This window comes from Elephas maximus, chromosome 5 (genome assembly GCF_024166365.1).
Source record: "Elephas maximus indicus isolate mEleMax1 chromosome 5, mEleMax1 primary haplotype, whole genome shotgun sequence".
In the NCBI taxonomy this organism is placed as follows: domain Eukaryota; kingdom Metazoa; phylum Chordata; class Mammalia; order Proboscidea; family Elephantidae; genus Elephas; species Elephas maximus.
In genome coordinates, this window is record NC_064823.1 from 68,794,864 (window position 1) to 68,818,185 (window position 23,322).

The 23,322-nt window shown below is 36.8% G+C and overlaps 1 protein-coding gene across 16 annotated transcripts in view; it reads right to left on the reverse strand.

Moving 5' to 3' along the window:
* PTPN13 (protein tyrosine phosphatase non-receptor type 13) overlaps nucleotides 1-23,322 on the reverse strand; it is a 1,019,774-nt gene that overhangs the window by 116,790 nt on the left and 879,662 nt on the right. For 15 of the 16 annotated variants that reach the window (XM_049885787.1, XM_049885791.1, XM_049885783.1 and 12 more), the window contains one exon: nucleotides 2,251-2,814. The exons of the other annotated variant lie outside the window; for it this stretch is intronic. In XM_049885787.1, coding sequence (XP_049741744.1) covers nucleotides 2,251-2,814 — 564 coding nt within the window. The remainder of the gene's footprint in view (nucleotides 1-2,250; nucleotides 2,815-23,322) is intronic. 16 annotated transcript variants of the gene reach the window in all.

Below are 23,322 nucleotides of genomic sequence, written 5' to 3' on the forward strand. Positions count from 1 at the left end.
TCACTAATCCATATTCCTATTAATTTATCAAAGATTAAGGCAAGGAATCTTCTAAAACTAGATCATACATGAGAACACTGGAAATTATGGTTTTGCTTTCAATATTCACATCTTAAGAGAAGATATTACTCAAACTTTTTAAAGTTTGAAGTAGTCATTTAGGTTGGTATGCATTTTACTATTTATATTCTGAGACTATTATAGTTTTATCTATTTGAATCACTGAGAGTTTTGTTTTTTTTACACAATGAGCAAGATTTCCTTACACTAAATGTCTCCATGAAGATGCTCACAGGAGGGCCAGGCTACATTGTTACTCATATGCTGCCTGCTGTACAGCACTAAATAGACATGAAATAAAACTTCTGAAAGGAGATTTTTTTTTTTTTTTTTGAAGGATCAGGAAGTACTTACTCTTTGCTGCCACAATTCCAAAAGCTTACTAATTAGAGTTTAACAGTGAAATCATGCATATGATAAATTTCTAAGTTTCTATATTCTGTCTTTGAATATTTATATAGATCAAGATGATACAGAACCATCTCAGAGAAGCAGTTAATCTTTTAAAAAAAAATACGTTCTGTAACCTGTTGCCGCCGAGTCGACCCTGATTCACAGCGACCCTATAAGACAGGGTAGAACTGCCCCATAGGGTTTCCAAGGAGCACCTGGTGGATTTGAACTGCTGACCACTACACCACCAGGGTTTCCCACATGCTACATACAAACCCATAAAATTAGTCAACAATTTCCTTTAAAATTTCATACACTTCAATGATCTGCAATTCCTGAATTGAAAAAAAAAAAGAATTGCAAAGCTTCTTTCACTAGAAATTAAGCACAATGTGGAGAGGTATGTTCAACTCTAGAACTACATAAAACTTAAGTAACACATCTTCAGCACACTATTTTAAAGACAATCTATGAGTAATTAAAACAAAATTGCACTGGAACAATCACCTTAAAGGTGAACCTGACCTCGATAACGTCACTACTCTCTTTGAACTTAGAAAGCACCTTAATGTTCCCCTCAATCAGCTATGTCACAGGGCTTCTATAGGAAACATGGGGCAGTTATAGAATTTAATCTTCAAGAGCGGGATTAACTTAAAAATTATTTCTTATTTTATTTTCTCTTCCATCTGTCTACAATAAAGGTAACCACTACCCATATCTCTAGAAGATAATTTTATTCCATTGAAAATATTGAGTTTTGTACGTGAGTTGGGTGTTTTTGAAGCAGAGCTTTGCCCTGAAACAATAATAATTTCTCATTCATACACATCTTTATATTCCTCATACTGATAATGTAATAGCTCTATTTATTAATCACTTCGTAGCCGTTACCCAACTAATCTACTTTTATTAAGCTCATTTTACAGATGAAGTAGCCGAGACTTGGAAAGATCAAGCCCAATTATTGAATGGAGTAACTAATTCAAACCTAGGCTGTCTGATTCTAAAGTTCATAAACTACCGTCTTAAAATATAGATTTGAAACTTCATTGCAGATCAAGAGTCATACCCCCAAATTTGCTGAAGCCAGGGGTTTGGGAATCACTGCCGCAGCACCATGCTTCTCCACCAAACTGCTTCTTGTTTCTGTGAACTGGTCATTTACTGAAGCCTTCCACTAGACAGTGCACGATATGCGGTGTGGGGGAGGACTCAAAGGAAATAGAAAACATGGCTCCTACCCTTGAAAAACTTACAATTTAGAACTTGTTTATGCTTTTTTACCACGGTTTTGTCTCTGTTGTTTTTAGTTGCCCACTGAGTCAATTCTGACTCACAGCGACTACACGTGTGCAGAGCAGAACTGCTGCACAGGGTTTTCAAGGCTGTGACCTCTCGGGAACAGATCACCAGGCCTGCCTTCCAAGGAGCCTCCGGGTGGGTTCAAACCATCAACCTTTTAGCCAGTAATTGAGTGCTTAATTATTTGTGCCACCCAGAGACTCCTTGAGAACATTAGAATTTAAAAGTATACCATCTATAATATTGAGAGAATTATAAAATGACTGGTTTGGGTATATTTAGTTGGGATGACTTTGTGGAAGCAGTGAGCTTTGATTAGGGTTTTGGTGGAAGGCAGAATAGAAATTCAGAGAAGAAAAGACTGTTTAACCTGAGTACAAAGGTTTTGCAGTGGAAATAAGACTATAGAATGGTTTAACCCTTCTTTATTTCAAAAGGCAACTTTAAATATTTCAATTCAATTCTCTTTCAGACACACACAAAATTACTAACCTTCTACATTCATGGCTTTTCTCAGAACCTGAAGTTTCTTCTGCCTCTCTCGGATTCGGTCCAAAGCACTTGATATTGCTAAAGAGGTGGGCAATTCTCGTGTGTGGTACATTGGATCCATTTTCTGAGGGCCGAAGATATCCAAGGCTATGCTTCCATCTGAGTATCTTGCCTCCTTTTTTCTAGGAGCAGTTGAAGTCCGCACTGTTACTGCCTCAGACAGACAGCGCTGGTATCTGCCAGTCTCTCCAGAAAGTGAATCTCTGTCAGTTGTGCAAAGCAGGTCCGTGGATGAAGCCCAAATCTTCTTCTTGGGAAGTACACCAATGCTTGAGGTAACTTTTTTTTCTGTACTAGTTTTAAACTGGTAAGGGGAGCAGGTATTTTCAGAATCTTCGTGTCCAGAATTATTATGTGATGAAATGTCCTTGAAATAATCTTCCTCATCTTGTGTGTCTCTGATGGACAGAAATCCCATAGATTTACTAAGCCCTTTGTTAAGAAAAGTCTGATGAGAGAATGGAGGCTTGTGTATGTCTAGTACATCAGAAGTAGAGCTTCTTCCTGGAATGATAAGAATCTATCATGTATGCATAGAATTTTTAGAAAATAAACTGAAGTGTAATCTCACTATTAACAATGAAAATGGTGACAAATTTCCAAATGGAGAATCAGAGGTAAAATGGGAATGGTGGTGGTGGTAGTGGAAAGAGGTACTGTGTTTGTGTAACTTTCATAGTCCAGTGTCTCTTTTCTAATAAAGTCAATAATATTGAACATGCTTTCTTCAATGGTACTGTTTTATATTCATGAAAGGTATATTATTTGGTTTTTAAAACAGGTAAAAGCTTCTCATACTATCCCGTTTGATAGGATATTAATTATCCATGAAATGGTTTGACCTAATAACAGAATCTCTGGTGCACTCCTTTAACTTCTAAAGGTATATAGCTCAAATAATATACTATAATTCAATATAAAGCCCTGGTACATTTGGCCTTCTATATAACTCTGCTTAGAGAAGAAACATAAGTTGCTACATTCTGGATGGAAAAAAAGACAGTAGCATTTGGGATCCTTAAGTACCAAGGTTTTATTATGGAAGTTTCTAGATATGTAAGAAACCATATTTATTTATTTCCATAGCAGACCATCATGAACTAAAATAATAGCTTTTCCTTTGGAATATAATGTATCAATATTTATCAAATGGGATAAAGTACCAATTCTTATTCTTTAGTCCCTGATACTGTTTAACACCAGAAAACCAGTCTAATTTTTTTTTAAAGCAGCAGTCTGTAAATTAATTTGATACACCAAAAAATGCCCACCCAGAAATCAATTTTGTGAATCCCTAGGTTAAACAACAAAATATCATATATATGTGGCCGCATCGTTGGAAAAAAAATGTAGGAAAATGCTTTATAGTTACAAACCTAACAGTCCGTAAACACTGAAGATTTCCTATACTACCACTATGAACTCTGTTTTTGATAACCTACTGGCTATGGATATAATATAAAATAATAACTAAAACTTCCCAGTAAATAATAAACTGCTTATTCAATCATTTGACGAGGTCGATAGCCTCTTCAATATATCAGGTTAAAACTTATCAACCTTAATTCTGTGACCACAAATTTTACCTTAAGAAAGGTTAACTCATTTCAGAATACAATAAATACTTTGCTTATTTAAGAATTAGATTCAAACACTGTGCTTTTCTTGTACTTCTTCCTCCTGAACATGGATCCACTTTAGTGCATATAAGGATAACATACATATTTGGAACATCTCATATAAAGAACACTAAGGAATATACTATATCACAACCAGCCACACAAACATCATAGACTCTAGCTTCTAACCTAATCTGAAATTGATAAACAGGTATCTGTATTATAGTATTTTAGGAGTAAATTACATTCTCAAACATTTTAAAGCTCATAAAGTTTATGCAATAATAGAGAATATAGTTATACTCTTGAAAACTGATGAAATACTGTTATGGATTGAACTGTGTCCCCCCAAAATATGTGCTGTAAATCATAACCTGTGGTTATAATACCATTTGGGAATGGGTTGTCTTTGTTACATTAATGAGACAGAATCAGTGTACGGTGTGTCTTGAGCCAAGCTCCTTCGAGATATTAAAAGAGATTAAATAAGCAAGTGAATAGAGAGAGATAGGGAAAGAAAGATGCCAAGTACATGCAAATAGCCCAGGTGCAGACGCTCACAGAGACAAGGACTTTCCTCCAGAGCTGATGCAGCGAGAAAGCCTTCCTCTAGAGCTGGCACCCTGAATTCAGACTTCTAGCTTCCTAAACTGTGAGAAAATAAATCTTGGCTTGTTAAAGCCACCCACTTGTGGTATTTCTGTTATAGCAGCACTAGAGAACTAAGATGGAATTTGATACTGAGAACTGGGGGAGCTTCTCTAACAGACACATACCTACAATGTAGAAGTGGTTTTGGTATTGGTAATGGGTACAGGATGGAAGCATTTTAAGGTGCCTAATAGTAAAAAATTGCTCTGAAGACTGTTGGTAGAATTATGGATGTCAGTTCTGGTAAGGGCTCAGAAGAAAGTGAGGAGAGCTATAGACAAAGTTTCTATTGTCTTAGAGAATACACATGGTGCCAGCACAGAATGTTTCTAGAAATGTGGACATCAAATGTGCTTCTGGTGAGGATTTAAAAGAAAATGATGAATACGTGATTGGACAACTACAGTAGCAAAGAACTTGTCTGAATTATGTTCAAATGTTTGCTGGAAGGTAAACTTGTAAGTGATGAACTTTGATATCTGGCTGAGGAGATTTCTAAGCAAAATCTTAAAGAGGCTGTGTGGTATCTCCTTGCTAATTATAGTAAAATGCGAGAAGAAAGAGAAGGACTTAAAAATGAACTGTGAAAAATGAAAACAAAACTTATAAAGATTTGGAAAATTCTGTTGTACAAACTAAGGACACACGTACTAGAATTTTCACTAAGGACTTGGCTAGACAATCTTTTATTAAAGAGATTAAGCCTGTGACTGACGGATCAAACCAACTAACACAGCAGAAAACCCATCAACTTAGACTAAAAGGGACACAGAAAGAATGAAAGGAAAGAATGCTGTCTGCCTTTTGGGATTCTATAGTCAGGAAACAAGCCAAAGAAGCTACATCTGTTTTGCTGCCCCCTCCAAAAAAAAAAAGAACCATCCCTGGAGGAGTTCAGAGTTCAGCAGAACTGTTGGAAGGAGCACAGGAAACAGACCTGCCTTGGTCTAAAAGGGTGGGGCCACAGCCTCTGGGGTGTTAATGGGTAGAGCCACAGCTTCCCAAGGTTTCAAAGAGTCAGATCTTCACCAACTCAGTTCCAGAGTGTGGGCTGCCATTCAGTCTGACCAAGAGGATGGGGCCACTACCCAAAGCTGAGGGGGCGGGGCTGCCATGCCCAAGGGTCTGAAGAATGGGGCCTGTCAGTGCTGGGGGGGTGGGGTTGCCACTCAGATAAAATAGGAGAATGGGGCTAAACAAAGTAAAGAGAGTAAAGTTGCCATCCCAGTGGACCTGGAAGGCAGAGCTGAAGCCCATGGCCATGGGGTCTCCACCTTATCCAGAGAGCGTGGCCAATACCTAAAGTCTGGAGAGTGGAGCCATTCCCCAGATGGTCTCAGAGAACAGAGGATTATTCTGAAGCATTGAGAGCTAATGTAAATTGTTCTGCTGAGTTTTGGACTTGCTTGGTGCCTGTTTTCCCTTCTTTCCCTCCACTTTCTCCCATTTGCAGTGGAAATGTCTACCTTGTGCATGTTCCACTATTGTACCTTCAAAACAGATACCTTGTAGTCTAGATTTCACAAGTTCACAGATGAAGAGGAATTTTGCCCCAGGATGAAATATGCTCATATTTGATGTAGATGATTCAGAAGATGAGATTTTAGACTTGGAGTTGATGTAAAACTTTTAGGATGATATGATGGGGTAAATGTGTTTTGCATGTGGAAAGGGCATGAATTTTGGGGGGCCAAACAGTAGAATGTTATGGATTGAATTGTATCCTCCCCAAAATATGTGTTATAAATGATAACCTCCATGCCTATGCAGGAGCCCTGGTGGCGCAGTGGTTAAGGGCTCAGCTGCTAACCAAAAAAACGTCAGTTCCAATCCACCAGCTGCTCCTTGAATACCCTATGGGGCAGTTCTACTCTGTCCTATAGAGTCACTAAGAGTTGGAATCAACTTGAAGGCGGGGGTTTGGGTTTTGGTTTGGATGCCTTTGCTTATAATCCCATTTGGGAATGGATTGTCTTTGTTATGTTAACGAGACAGGATTAGTGTAGGGTGTGTCTTGAGTCAATCTCTTTTGAGATATAAAAGAGATTAAACAAGCAAGGGAGCAGGGAAAGATGGGGGAAGAGAGATGCTAAACCACATGAAGACTGCATAGAAGCTGAAGCTCAAAGAGAAAAGGATCTTCCTCCAGAGCTGACAGAGAAAGACTTTACCCAGAGTCGGGACCCTGAATTCAAACATTTTGCCTCCCAAAATGTGAGAAAATAAATGTCTGTTTGTGTAAGCCCACTTGTGGTATTTCTGTTATAGCAGTACTAGATAACTAAGACAAATACATTAGATGATAAATAAGAATGAAAAGATCTATGGGTCAGACCACCATAGATAAACTCAACCATCTGTCTTCTTTTAGTGCCTTGAATATCAACAAGTAGTCAAGACTTATTAGAGAAAATCAAACCAGTGGGTATTTTGATAACACCATAAATTCATGGACAACTACTTTGGACACAATACAATGTTTAATGATAAGTTCACTTGCTTTCCATATTGACTGTTATTTTCCTCATTCTTCATATTTCCCACCTGAAAGCCCATCTCTCTTTTAGCTGATGATGTCTGCCTTATATTCCACCAAGAAAAAAGGAGTATCAGAAGAGAGAGCATTCTCGTCTTTCCAAGCCTAATTCTACAAATCTACCTGTGTCTCCAAATCTAGATCACTGCATGGACTGGCCCCCCCTGCTCCTTCTACTTTCCCTATCCAACTATTTACCACTCAGCAGCCAGAATTATCCCTGAAAAATATAAATTTCATGATGTCACTCCCTTGTCTAATAAGTTTTTAATGGCACACTATTGTACTTTAGTCCATTGCTGGAGCTAGTGTGTATAGTGCCTTCCAACCGATGGGCTCACTTTCCAGAACCTTATCAGACAATAGTCTGTTGTGATTCATACAGTTTTCATTGACTAATTTTTGGGCATAGATTGCCAGCCTTTTCGTCCTAGTCTTCGTCTGAAAGTTCCATTGAAACCAGTCCTCCATGGATGACCCTGTTGGTATTCCAAATACTGGTGTCATAGCTTCCGGCATCATACAAGTCACCACAATATAACAGACAGATAGTGGATGGTATAGGACTTGGTAATGTTTCATTCTGTTATGTATAAGGTTGCCATGAGCTGGAGCAGACTTGACAGCAATTAACAACAACACCGCACTTTAAATAAAATCTCAACTCCTTTAGGGTCTGCCACTTGAATCCTTTTTAGTCTTATCACACTTCCCTTATTTCACTCTAGGCCACAGGTTTTTCCTCTATTAAGCTTTCTCACATGTACATGCTTTTTCCTCTGTACTGACTGTGTGCTCTATTCCATACCTTGGCTAGTTGATTCTCATCCTATAGTTTCACTTTAAATATGACTTGCTCAATGAAGCCTATTTAAATAGATCACTTCCCAACTGTATAATGGTTCTATTCCACTTCTAACAGGTAAATATACATTCTCTTTTAAGTCAAACGATATACGAACAATATACGAACGATATACGAACAGGCCATGATATCCTAAAAGAGCTGTGTCTTCTCACTAGCCGTATGGGCCTAAAACTAATAATTAATAAGCTGCTTTTGGATAGCTACTACTTTATAAATATTTGGTTTTTACTGCCTTAATATAAATTAAGTAGATATAAAAATTTTCAGTTCATAATTATTAAAAATCCAGCAAGTTATCATATTAAATTTTATGACTTAGCACAAAATTATAATGAAAATAACTCATTTGAAATTTTGCATTAACTTCCTTCTCTGTTTCTAGAAAATTTGCCAAATTTAACTAAGACTCAATTTGCTCTGTCATTGTAAGTTTGAAAATTACATTACAAAAACTAATTTAGAATTTCGTGACTATTACTTACAAAAGATGATTTTGAGCCATAATTAAGGTCACTTCTGGGTTGCCATAGAACAAAGAAAGGGATAGTGAAATAGGAAGAGGAACAAGAAAGAAAGAGGGAGTAGTAATATGTCTGAGGAAACTGGGCAAGAAGTTGAGGATAATGGTGTGAGACAAAGTTCATAGTGATGTGTGCATATTTCTCAGAGATGGCCTCACGTGAAATCATAAGACCGCGAGCCATAAAAGCATAAAAGACTCTGGAAGGAAGTAGTAAGAAAGAGATGTTTTGAGTTAAGTGGTTTCTCCAGTTAATCTATCAGCCTAGGACTGTCTCCACTTGGTTTTCGGAGGGAAAAGGAGACACATCTTTACAGGCACGTGGTAGAAAGCTGGATCGCACCATTCTTAAATCAAATATTTCTAACTGGCAGGAGTCTCACTGTATTTTGTCATATTAATGATGCTCACTATCTTCAACTGCGCAACTAGATATATAATTCCGATTAATACTTCACAGGTTGAACTTCAGCAAAAGAGATTTCTTTATGTAAAACAGAACAATATGTAGTGTTTTTATAATAATGTAGTTATGACAACTGTAATTCTTTCTAAATAAAATGATGGCATAATATAATACTGTGGTTATTTCATGTTGCTAAAGCACTAAGGGAAAAAAAATTCAGTAATCTGGGAATTCAAGATGATACTTCAAATATAGAATCAGCCATACAAGTGAAGAAAAACACGGAGTTCTAGGTGCATATTTAGACACTTAAGCTTGCTACACCAGTGCAAATCATGAACTGTTGTTATTAAGTGTCACTTAATTTTTTTTCACACTGGATAAAATGCAATTCCTTCAACTGCTTTCCAGAAGATCTTCCTAAGTATGTATCTAAGTATGTAATTGTTTTACCTAACAGGTAATTATCAATATTGAAATAATTAGTTCAGTACAGCTAACAGCTGTGCTTATAACCCATTATGATCATAGAAAATTAAGCTGATGTTATTTCTGAAAGCAAAGCCAGTGGAGCTATCAAACAATTTCAACAGAATGCTTCCTGGTAGAAATAGTCACTCCTTTCGCTATATGCACACAGCACACTGGGCCACTACTGGGCACCTGTCTCACTCTGTTAAAATTTTCTATCATTATTTTGATTTACTTCCTCCTCCTGCCAGCTGGAACAATACCATAATATAAAGCACCATGTCTTACTTGTTTTTGTATTTCCAGATCCTGATAAAACAGATCTTGAAAGAATGCTTGTAGAATGGATTGATTATACAACTTTTTGAAACCTTTTTAAGCCAATTGAGGTTAAATAATTTACTAGAAAGATTCAAGAGGCCTGGGTTTTAATTCTAGCTTTACCAATCAACTCATGAACTCGGACAAGCTACGTAATTGCCATGTTTCTCAATTAGTCCATCTGCAAAAATGCAAATATAATCTATTATTCTTTCTTCTTAGAGATGACTGGATAACTAGGTTAACTTATTTGAAGTATTTATCATAAGGTCTTCTGAATAAGAGTAACAAAAATCTAAGTTGTGTCTGCTTTTTCTGTTGCAACTTAATTTTCCCTGCCTATAATTATCTTTTTATAATTATCTACTGAGGAGGAATTTTCAAGTTCTTTTGAAAGGAAATCATAAAACCAGAAGGGGAAACAAATCTCCCCATAAAATTTTAGATTTATTCTATAATAAAAAATATCACACTGTTCAAAATGGGATAGGTAGTGACTAAACAACAACAACAAAAAAGGTAGTGACTACGAGTGAATTTCGTCTCTTGGGGAGATTCTGAGTTTGGAGAGAGCTTATAGACAACATCAGATTTCATATAATTGTAAGTGTTCAATTTTAAAAATGGAACCATAAGTATTTTATTTTAGAGTATGTATAGCTTGCTAAAACTAAGTGGGTAACAATAAATAAACTTTAAAGAGCTACGGATAAAAGATTTCAAAAACATAAAAGGTCTTCATAATAGAACACACCCATTTATTTCAGTTAAACTAAAAAATATTCCTTGTAAAGTACATGTGTTTTAACTAAACTGGTAATAAATGAATAATATTATCCTTAAATAGTTTCCATCATTCACCTTTTCCCCCTCACAAAGACTCCAAAATTCATAGCATCTCTTAGATGTTAACTTCAAAATGACATTTCAACATTAAAAGGAGCTCCTTGGTTCCCCATCTGTCCTCACAAATGTGTTCAGCAAGTACATAAAAAAGAAACACGATATTATCAATACACCCAAGTTCTGAAGCACTATCATGCTGATCTGATCATGGTGTAGGTTTCTACCTTAAGCTTGGCAGGATATTGGTTTGATTTCTGCTTAGGGGAGCCATTTTATCTGCATTAGCAGTATTAGGTAACGAAGTGGAGGCAGACAGCCTACTTGTTTTGGCCTTAGCTTGTGTGACAGATCTCAGAGATGAGATATAAGGAGATACCTTTTAAGGTCAAATGCTTATAGATGAAAAATTTTATTTTTAAGCTTTATTTAAACAACTAAATCACTTAGATATAAGGCATGTTCTTAAATCCTCACTTCTTTTAATTCTGTATCTCACTGCCCATCTTTGACTTTTTTTTACTGAAGACTATATTCAGGAGCCTGAGAAACTAAGGCTATCAATACATAAAGATTTTAGGTTGGTCTGCATCAAAGGGAATATTTTGCTACTGTAGTAACAAAAAGATGCTTGGTTAAAAATGATCATTGGCAGTTAAGAATTGGCACTGCCCAAACATAACACCAGTGTCACAGAAGAATCTTTCTTCTGCAGGAATTAATATATATATATTTTAAATCTTCAACTTTTTAGAATAGTCTATGTCACTATTACCTGCTCATTGCTTCTGCTTGGTAATGGCTATAATTAATATATTTATCTTGATTCTGTCTTTGAGATATAGTTTTGCAATGGCTTTGGCCAGGTAAATGTAAATGAAAAGATCCCTTGTGTAGTATTACTGTGGAAAGCAATGGTTAAGCAGGTCTGAGGAAACTTCTTCCATTACACTTAATCCAAACAAGGCTGTTACTCCTCACCAAAAAAAAAAAAAACCCAAATCTGTTGCCGTGGAGTTGATTTCGACTCACAGCGACCCTATAGGGCAGAGTAGAACTGCCCCACAGAATTTCCAAGGAGCGCCTGGTGGACTCAAACTGCCAACCATTTGGTTAGCAGCCACAGCACTTAACCGCTATGCCACCAGGGTTTCCTGTCACTCCTTAAGGATTTCTACTTCTACCCAAAAACATAAACACAATTTAGCTTATCCTCAGTGATGAATTATAATTCCTTGCAAATTCTCTTGATTTTAGATAGTGGGGAGATTTTATTTTCTAATAAAGACATATAACTATTAGAGAATAAAATCATTAGACATTTTACTTAAGGATTTCTATGTTAATTTTTTAAAGTCACTACAGTCAGTCCTTGATTATCTGTATTTAGACAGTCTTCTAGACAGCACTGGGTTTGGTGGGTCTAGTCATAAGAATTCTAAATAATTATTAAACAATAACACTAGATCTTTTCAATATTATAACAAGAAAGTAAAAAAAAGGCTGTTACATTAATAATTTGGTTTAAAACTTTTGATGTTTTTATTGTTACAATAGTCTAATAATATGAGACAAGATGGTAAACTACAGTTTATTTTTCTTTTTACTGAGCACACAATTTAATGTTTAAAATACACTACGTAAGTAAATAAATGAGAGTCTTGCATATTTTTTCATGGAAACATTAAAAATTATAAATATATGATTATGTTATATTACAAATTCTAATGTTTTATAATACCTTATCTCATATATCCATTCAATCAACAAATATCATTAAATATCTATAAAAACTATGTACTCAGCATAGTAATCTTCCCTATCCCTAATATCTGTATGACCAGAGAACTATACTTTTATTTAGAGCAAAAATACACATATTTATAAATGTATGTGTGTGTGTAAATAACAAATAAGGTGCTGTTTAAGATATGTTGTATAGATTGAGCCTAATCTCTAATTGCTACTTCTATAATGTCGTTGTCGTGTGCAATCAACTCCATTTTGACTCATAGCAACTCTATCTGACAGAGAAGAACTGCTCCATAGGCTTTTCTAGGCTGTAATCTTTACAAGAGCAGATAGCCAGGTCTTTTCTCCTGCAGAGCAGCTGGTGGATTTGAATTGCTGACCTTTCGGATAGCAGTCAAATAGTTAATTGCTGTGCTGCCAGGGCTCCTTTCCTCTAAAATACTGTGTAATAATTGTCTGTAACAAGAATCTGAATCACGAAATGTAATATAAACTATGTTATCATTTTATGTTCTTAAAAATGTGGTACGCCAAATATGGTAAGGGTGATCTTTTTTTCTTTTCTATAGACCCATGATGGATAGAGAGAGAACGAGGACCTCAAATATAGAAGAACATTTCTTATTTTCAGAAAAAAACAGTCTTTAAAAATTGATAATATAAATCCACCACAAAAGATAAAGAAGGACACTACATAATGATAAAAGGGACAATTAACCAGGAAGATAAAATCGTATTAAATATTTATGCACCCAATGACAGGGCTGCAAGATACATAAAACAAATTTTAACAGAACTGAAAAGTGAGATAGACACCTCCACAATTATAGTAGGAGACTTCAACACACCACTTTCGGAGAAGGACAGGACATCCAGTAAGAACCTCAGTAGAAACACGGAAGACCTAATAACTACAATCAACCAACTTGACCTCATTGACTTATACAGAACTCTCCACCCAACTGCTGCAAAGTATACTTTTTTTTCTAGTGCACATGGAACATTCTCTAAAATAGACCACATATTAGGTCATAAAACAAACGTTTGCAGAATCCAAAACATCGAAATATTACAAAGCATCTTCTCCGACCACAAGGCCATAAAACTGGAAATCAATAACAGAAAAATTAGGGAAAAGAAATCAAATACTTGGAAACTGAACAATACCCTGCTGAAAAAAGACTGGGTTATAGAAGACATTAAGGAGGGAATAAAGAAATTCAGGTTTTCTGGTTTTTTTTTAAAGAAATTCATAGAATGCAACGAGAATGAAAATACTTCCTATCAAAACCTCTGGGACACAGCAAAAGCAGTGCTCAGAGGCCAATTTATATCGATAAATGCACACATACAAAAAGAAGAAAGAGCCAAAATCAGAGAACTGTCCCTACAACTTGAACAAATAGAAAGTGAGCAACAAAAGAATCCATCAGGCACCAGAAGAAAACAAATAATAAAAATCAGAGCTGAACTAAATGAATCAGAGAACAGAAAAACAATTGGAAGAATTAACAAAGCCAAAGGCTGGTTCTTTGAAAAACTTAACAAAATGGATAAACCACTGGCCAGACTGACTAAAGAAATACAGGAAACAAATAACCCAAATAAGAAATGAGATGGGCCACATCACAACAGACCCAACTGAAATTAAAAGAATCCTATCAGATTATTATGAAAAATTGTACTTTAACAAATTTGCAAACCTAGACGAAATGGATGAATTCCTGGAAAAACACTACCTACCTAAACTAACACATTCAGAAGTAGAACAACTAAATAGACCCATAACAAAAAAAGAGATTGAAACGGTAATCCAAAAACTCCCAATAAAAAAAAAACCCTGGCCTGGATGGCTTTACTGCAGAGTTCTACCAAACTTTCAGAACACCACTACTACTAAAGGTATTTCAAAGCATAGAAAATGACAGAATACTACCTAACTCATTCTATGAAGCCACCATTTCCCTGATACCAAAACCAGTTAAAGACATCACAAAAAAAGAAAATTACAGACCTATATCCCTCATGAACATAGATGCAAAAATCCTCAACAAAATTCTAGCCAATAGAATTCAACAACATATCAAAAAAATAATCTACCATGACCAAGTGGGATTTATACCAGGTGTGCAAGGCTGGTTTAATATTAGAAAAACCATTAATGTAATCCACCGTATACATAAAACAAAAGACAAAAACCACATGATCTTATCAATTGATGCAGAAAAGGCATTTGACAAAGTCCAACACCCATTTATGATAAAAACTCTCACCAAAATAGGAACTGAAGGAAAATTCCTCAACATAATAAAGGGCATCTATACAAAGCTAACAGCCAACATCACTCTAAATGGAGAGAACCTGAAAGCATTTCCCTTAAGAACAGGAACCAGACAAGGATGCCCTTTATCACTGCTCTTATTCAACATTGTGCTAGAGGTCCTAGCCAGAGCAATTAGGCTAGACAAAGAAATAAAGGGCATCCGGATTGGCAAGGAGGAAGTAAAATTATCTCTATTTGCAGATGACTTTATCTTATACACAGAAAACCCTAAGGAATCCTCCAGAAAACTACTGAAACTAATAGAAGAGTTTGGCAGAGTCTCAGGTTCTAAGATAAACAAAGAAAAATCACTTGGATTCCTCTACATCAACAAAAAGAACATCAAAGAGGAAATAACGGGGGTGGAGCCAAGATGGCAGACTAGGCAGACGCTACCTCGGATCCCTCTTACAACAAAGACAGGGAAAAACAAGTGATTCGATCACGTACATAACAATCTACGAACCCTGAACAAAAAACACAGATTTAGAGACGGAGAACGAACTAATACGGGGAAGCAGCGATTGTTTTCAGAGCCTGGGGCCAGCGTACCAGTCAGGTACGGCACAAGCACAGAGAGCTGCTCCATCCCCGTGAACTAACCCCAGGAGGGGGACCACCGGTTCCGCGGGCGGCGTGGGACGCAGCCGGTAGAAGAAGTCCCCGGGAGGCAGTGACTGGTCTTGGAACAGGGAGAGCAGCATCCCAGCCAGGGAACCGTCCCGCCGGGATTTGGACTGGACGCAGGTACGGCATAAACATGGAGAGCTGCTCCACCCCCCTGAACTAACCCCGGGAGGGGGCCCAGTTGGGTCGCGGGGGCGGCACGGCAACGCGGCTGGAGGGACGAGAAGTCCCTGGGAGGCAGCGACTGACTTTGGAGTTGAGAGTGCACCATCCCAGTAGGGGAGCCTTGATGCCGGGCGTGGGGCTGGAAGCAGAGGATCTGACCTTGACTCCAGCGGGCCAGACCCCCCAGGGGCAATCTCCACACAGCCAGGACACATAGGCGACGCGCCCTGCGGGAATCTCAGATATAATAGTCATTCCAAGCAAGACAAGCAACTCTGGCTATATTCTGAGGTGCTACTCTCCTATCTCTCTGTTCCCTCCCCCACCCTCCCCAGGCGGCTTCATTAACATCCGAATAGCCTGAGCCAGAGGGAGAACTCTGATAGGGATCTGACTACAGTTTTTTTTTAGCAGATTTTCTGGAAAAACTAGTTTCTCAGTGATGGCTCCGAGACAACAATCCATATCAAACCACTTAAAGAAGCAGACCATGACAGCTTCTCCAACCCCCCAAACAAAAGAATCAAAATCTTTCCCAAATGAAGATACAATCCTGGAATTATCAGATACAGAATATAAAAAACTAATTTACAGAATGCTTCAAGACATCACAAATGAAATAAGGCAAAATGCAGAAAAAGCCAAGGAACACACTGATAAAACTGTTGAAGAACTCAAAAAGATTATTCAAGAACATACTGGAAAAATTAATAAGTTGCAAGAATCCATAGAGAGACAGCATGTAGAAATCCAAAAGATTAACAATAAAATTACAGAATTAGACAACGCAATAGGAAGTCAGAGGAGCAGACTCGAGCAATTAGAATGCAGACTGGGACATCTGGAGGACCAGGGAATCAACTCCAACATAGCTGAAAAAAAATCAGATAAAAGAATTAAAAAAAATGAAGAAACCCTAAGAATCATGTGGGACTCTATCAAGGAGGATAACCTGCAGGTGATTGGAGTCCCAGAACAGGGAGGGGGGACAGAAAACACAGAGAAAATAGTTGAAGAACTCCTGGCAGAAAACTTCCCTGACATCATGAAAGACGAAAAGATATCTATCCAAGATGCTCATCGAACCCCATTTAAGATTGATCCAAAAAGAAAAACACCAAGACATATTATCATCAAACTCGCCAAAACCAAAGATAAACAGAAAATTTTAAAAGCAGCCAGGGAGAAAAGAATGGTTTCCTTCAAGGGAGAATCAATAAGAATAAGTTCAGACTACTCAGCAGAAACCATGCAGGCAAGAAGGGAATGCGACGACATATACAGAGCACTGAAGGAGAAAAACTGCCAGCCAAGGATCATATATCCAGCAAAACTCTCTCTGAAATATGAAGGCGAAATTAAGATATTTACAGATAAACACAAGTTTAGAGAATTTGCAAAAACCAAACCAAAGCTACAAGAAATACTAAAAGATATTGTTTGGTCAGAGAACCAATAATATCCGATATCAGCACAACACAAGGTCACAAAACAGAACGTCCTGATATCAACTCAAATAGGGAAATCACAAAAACAAACAAATTAAGATTAATTAAAAAAAAAAATACACATAACAGGGAATCATGGAAGTCAATAGGTAAAAGATCACAATAATCAAAAAGAGGGACTAAATACACGAGGCATTGAACTGCCATATGGAGAGTGATACAAGGCGATATAGAACAATACAAGTTAGGTTTTTACTTAGAAAAATAGGGGTAAAAATAATAATAATAATAATAATAAGGTAACCACAAAAAGGTATAACAACTCTATAACTCAAGATAAAAGCCAAGAAAAACGTAACGACTCAACCAACATAAAGTCAAACACTATGAAAACGAGGATCTCACAATTTACTAAGAAAAACGCCTCAGCACAAAAAAGTATGTGGAAAAATGAAGTTGTCAACAACACACATAAAAAGGCATCAAAATGACAGCACTAAAAACTTATCTATCTATAATTACGCTGAATGTAAATGGACTAAATGCACCAATAAAGAGACAGAGAGTCACAGACTGGATAAAGAAACACGATCCGTCTATATGCTGCCTACAAGAGACACACCTTAGACTTAGAGACACAAACAAACTAAAACTCAAAGGATGGAAAAAAATATATCAAGCAAACAATAAGCAAAAAAGAAGAGGAGTAGCAATATTAATTTCTGACAAAATAGACTTTAGACGTAAATCCACCACAAAGGATAAAGAAGGACACTATATAATGATAAAAGGGACAATTGATCAGGAAGACATAACCATATTAAATATTTATGCACCCAATGACAGGGCTGCAAGATACATAAATCAAATTTTAACAGAATTGAAAAGTGAGATAGATACCTCCACAATTATAGTAGGAGACTTCAACACACCACTTTCAGAGAAGGACAGGACATCCAGTAAGAAGCTCAATAGAGACACGGAAGATCTACTTACAACAATCAACCAACTTGACCTCATTGACTTATACAGAACTCTCCACCCAACTGCTGCAAAATATACTTTTTTTTCTAGCGCACATGGAACATTCTCTAGAATAGACCACATATTAGGTCATAAAACAAACCTTTGCAGAGTCCAAAACATCGAAATATTACAAAGCATCTTCTCAGACCACAAGGCAATAAAACTAGAGATCAATAACAGTAAAACTAGAGAAAAGAAATCAAATACTTGGAAAATGAACAATACCCTCCTGAAAAAAGACTGGGTTATAGAAGACATCAAGGAGGGAATAAGGAAATTCTTAGAAAGCAACGAGGATGAAAATACTTCCTATCAAAACCTCTGGGACACAGCAAAAGGAGTGCTCAGAGGCCAATTTATACCGATAAATGCACACATACAAAAAGAAGAAAGAGCCAAAATCAGAGAACAGTCCCTACAACTTGAACAAATAGAAAGTGAGCAACAAAAGAATCCATCAGGCACCAGAAGAAAACAAATAATAAAAATTAGAGCTGAACTAAATGAATTAGAAAACAGAAAAACAATAGAAAGAATTAACAAAGCCAAAAGCTGGTTCTTTGAAAAAATTAACAAAATTGATAAACCATTGGCTAGACTGACTACAGAAATACAGGAAAGGAAACAAATAACCCGAATAAGAAACGAGAAGGACCACATCACAACAGAACCAAATGAAATTAAAAGAATCATATCAGATTATTACAAAAAATTGTACTCTAACAAATTTGCAAACCTAGAAGAAATGGATGAATTCCTGGAAAAACACTACCTACCTAAACTAACACATTCAGAAGTAGAACAACTAAATAGACCAATAACAAAAAAAGAGATTGAAACGGTAATCAAAAAACTCCCAACAAAAAAAAGCCCTGGCCCGGACGGCTTCACTGCAGAGTTCTACCAAACTTTCAGCGAAGAGTTAACACCACTACTACTAAAGGTATTTCAAAGCATAGAAAATGACGGAATACTACCCAACTCATTCTATGAAGCCACCATCTCCCTGATACCAAAACCAGGTAAAGACATTACAAAAAAAGAAAATTATAGACCTATATCTCTCATGAACATAGATGCAAAAATCCTCAACAAAATTCTAGCCAATAGAATCCAACAACACATCAAAAAAATAATTCACCCTGATCAAGTGGGATTTATACCAGGTATGCAAGGCTGGCTTAATATCAGAAAAACCATTAATGTAATCCATCACATAAATAAAACAAAAGACAAAAACCACATGATCTTATCAATTGATGCAGAAAAGGCATTTGACAAAGTCCAACACCCATTTATGATAAAAACTCTCACCAAAATAGGAATTGAAGGAAAATTCCTCAACATAATAAAGGGCATCTATGCAAAGCCAACAGCCAATATCACTCTAAATGGAGAGAACCTGAAAGCATTTCCCTTGAGAACGGGTACCAGACAAGGATGCCCTTTATCACCGCTCTTATTCAACATCGTACTTGAAGTCCTAGCCAGGGCAATTAGGCTAGACATAGAAATAAATGGTATCCGGATTGGCAAGGAAGAAGTAAAGTTATCACTATTTGCAGATGACATGATTATATACACAGAAAACCCTAAGGAATCCTCCAGAAAACTACTGAAACTAATAGAAGAGTTTGGCAGAGTCTCAGGTTATAAAATAAACATACAAAAATCACTTGGATTCCTCTGCATCAACAAAAAGAACACCGAAGAGGAAATAACCAAATCAATACCATTCACAGTAGCCCCCAAGAAGATAAGATACTTAGGAATAAATCTTACCAAGGATATAAAAGACCTATACAAAGAAAACTACAAAGCTCTACTACAAGAAATTCAAAAGGACATACTTAAGTGGAAAAACATACCTTGCTCATGGATAGGAAGACTTAACATAGTAAAAATGTCTATTCTACCAAAAGCCATCTATACATACAATGCACTTCCAATCCAAATTCCAATGTCATATTTTAAGGGGATAGAGAAACAAATCACCAATTTCATATGGAAGGGAAAGAAGCCCCGGATAAGCAAAGCACTACTGAAAAAGAAGAAGAAAGTGGGAGGCCTCACTTTACCTGATTTCAGAACCTATTATACAGCCACAGTAGTCAAAACAGCCTGGTACTGGTACAACAACAGGCACATAGACCAATGGAACAGAATTGAGAACCCAGATATAAATCCATCCACATATGAGCAGCTGATATTTGACAAAGGCCCAGTGTCAGTTAATTGGGGAAAAGATAGTCTTTTTAACAAATGGTGCTGGCATAACTGGATATCCATTTGCAAAAAAATGAAACAGGACCCATACCTCACACCATGCACAAAAACTAACTCCAAGTGGATTAAAGACCTAAACATAAAGACTAAAACGATAAAGATCATGGAAGAAAAAATAGGGACAACGTTAGGAGCCCTAATACAAGGCATAAACAGAATACAAAACATTACCAAAAATGACGAAGGGAAACCAGATAACTGGGAGCTCCTAAAAATCAAACACCTGTGCTCATCTAAAGACTTCACCAAAAGAGTAAAAAGACTGGGAAAGAATTTTCAGCTATGACATCTCCAACCAGGGCCTGATCTCTAAAATCTATATGATTCTGTCAAAACTCAACCACAAAAACACAAACAACCCAATCAAGAAGTGGGCAAAGGATATGAACACACACTTCACTAAAGAGGATATTCGGGCAGCTAACAGATACATGAGAAAATGCTCTCGATCATTAGCCATTAGAGAAATGCAAATTAAAACTACGATGAGATTCCATCTCACTCCAACAAGGCTGGCATTAATTCAAAAAACACAAAATAATAAATGTTGGAGAGGCTGCGGAGAGATTGGAACTCTTATACACTGCTGGTGGGAATGTAAAATGGTACAACCACTTTGGGAATCTATCTGGCGTTATCTTAAACAGTCAGAAATAGAACTACCATACAACCTAGAAATCCCACTCATTGGAATATACCCTAGAGAAATAAGAGCCTTCACACAAACAGATATATGCACACCCATGTTTATTGCAGCTCTGTTTACAATAGCAAAAAGCTGGAAGCAACCAAGGTGTCCATCAACGGATGAATGGGTAAATAAATTGTGGTATATTCACACAATGGAATACCACGCATTGATAAAGAACAGTGATGAATCTGTGAAACATTTCATAACATGGAGGAACCTGGAAGGCATTATGCCAAGCGAAATGAGTCAGTTGCAAAAGGACAAATATTGTATAAGACCACTATTATAAGATCTTGACAAATAGTAAAAACTGAGAAGCACACATACTTTTGTGGTTGCGAGGCGGGGAGGGAGGGAGGGTGGGAGAGGGTTTTTTTCTGATTAGATAGTAGATAAGAACTACTTTAGATGAAGGGAAGGACAATACACAATACATGGAAGGTCAGCTCAACTGGACTGGACCAAAAGCAAAGAAGTTTCCGGGATAAACTGAATGCTTCAAAGGTCAGCGGAGCAAGGGCGGGGGTTTGGGGAGCATGGTTTAAGGGGACTTCTAAGTCAATTGGCAAAATAATTCTATTATGAAAACATTCTGCATCCCACTTTGAAATGTGGCGTCTGGGGTCTTAAATGCTAACAAGCGGCCATTTAAGATGCATCAATTGGTCTCAACCCACCTGGATCAAAGGAGAATGAAGAACACCAAGGTCACACGATAACTATGAGCCCAAGAGACAGAAAGGGCCACATGAATCAGAGACTTACATCATCCTGAGACCAGAAGAACTAGTTGGTGCCCGGCCACAACCGATGACTGCCCTGACAGGGAGCACAACAGAGAACCCCTGAGGGAGCAGGAGATCAGTGGGATGCAGACCCCAAATTCTCACAAAAAGACCATACTTAATGGTCTGACTGAGACTAGAGGAATCCCGGCGGTCATGGTTCCCAAACCTTCTGTTGGCCCAGGACAGGAACCATTCCTGAAGAAAACTCATCAGACATGGGAGGGACTGGACAGTGGGTAGGAGAGAGATGCTGACGAAGAGTGAGCTATTTGTATCAGGTGGACACTTGAGACTGTGTTGGCATCTCCTGTCTGGAGGGGGGATGGGAGGGTAGAGAGGGTTGGAAACTGGCAAAATTGTCACAAAAGGAGAGACTGGAATGGCTGACTCATTAGGGGGAGAGAAAGTGGGAGTATGGAGCTAGGTGTATATAAACTTATATGTGACAGACTGACTTGCTTTGTAAACGTTCACTTGAAGCTCAATAAAAAAATAAAATTAATAATAGATGATATAACATTATATTTACACAGTCAATAAATAACAAACAAGCAAACAAACTTCAATTCTATAACATGGCCACTTAATGGTAGTAGGAGATGATAGCAGGGAACTCCAGAAAGAGGTTAGACAAAGAACAGAAAGAAGAAATAAGGAAGCAGAGAGAGAGAGAGGAACTAGGAGAAGACAAATGACAGAAATGGAAATCAGCTCTTTCAAATCTAATGTTTCACTTATTAAAGGGTTTAATGGGTTTATTTGTGAAAAAGATTTTTTTCAGTTTGCAATTGGCATCATCTATAATTTTCTATTATGCAATTCTAAAACAGAAGACTGACTGAAAAATTAATGGTTTATTAAAATTCTTGCCATTCTTAGCAAGAATACTGTATCACATCTCAATGATTCTTGTTATGTCATATCTCAAATCCTACTATAATTTTAAACTAGCGGAAAACAGATTTTAACCTATAAGAAGATGTGTCTATATAATGGGAACATAGTATAAGAAGAAAAAGGTTAAATATTTTTTAAATTGTCATCGAAGCACTGTAAAAAGTTAAAGTCTCTGCCTTGCGTTCTTTTGACCCACATATAAAGTAATAATATATGTATTAGAAAACAAACTGATCTAACTGGAAGTAAATTTATTATAATGAAAGCTAAGCTACATTTCCAGAAAAAGTCTTTACTCACAGCAAGTAAAATGGAAACACCAAAACACAGACTTCTTAACTGCACCATTATAGATTCATTCCACTAGAAACGATTTTACTGCTCTTCTTAGACTCCTCAAGATAAGCAGTACACTTGCTTAGGGCAAATTTTTCCCTCTCAGGTATAAGAGTTTTGAATTATGTAAAATGTTTGGTTCAGATAATCAAATGTCTATATTTAGTTTTCACAACGAGAACCTTCTCATAGTTTTCAAATAAGACATCTGTGCTGATTACCCGATTAAATTAAAAATAAACACCTTAAGATTTTAATGTATTTTATTATGCTATGTCAATCAGAACATGTTTTATTAAAATATATTTAAGCAATCTTTGCATTTACTTCCCCTCAACCCCAACATCTAACACAATAAAATACTTCATCTGTGAAATATTTTTGTTAATATTTAGATTACCAGAATTTGCAATATTGCTTCATGAGAAATAAAACAAA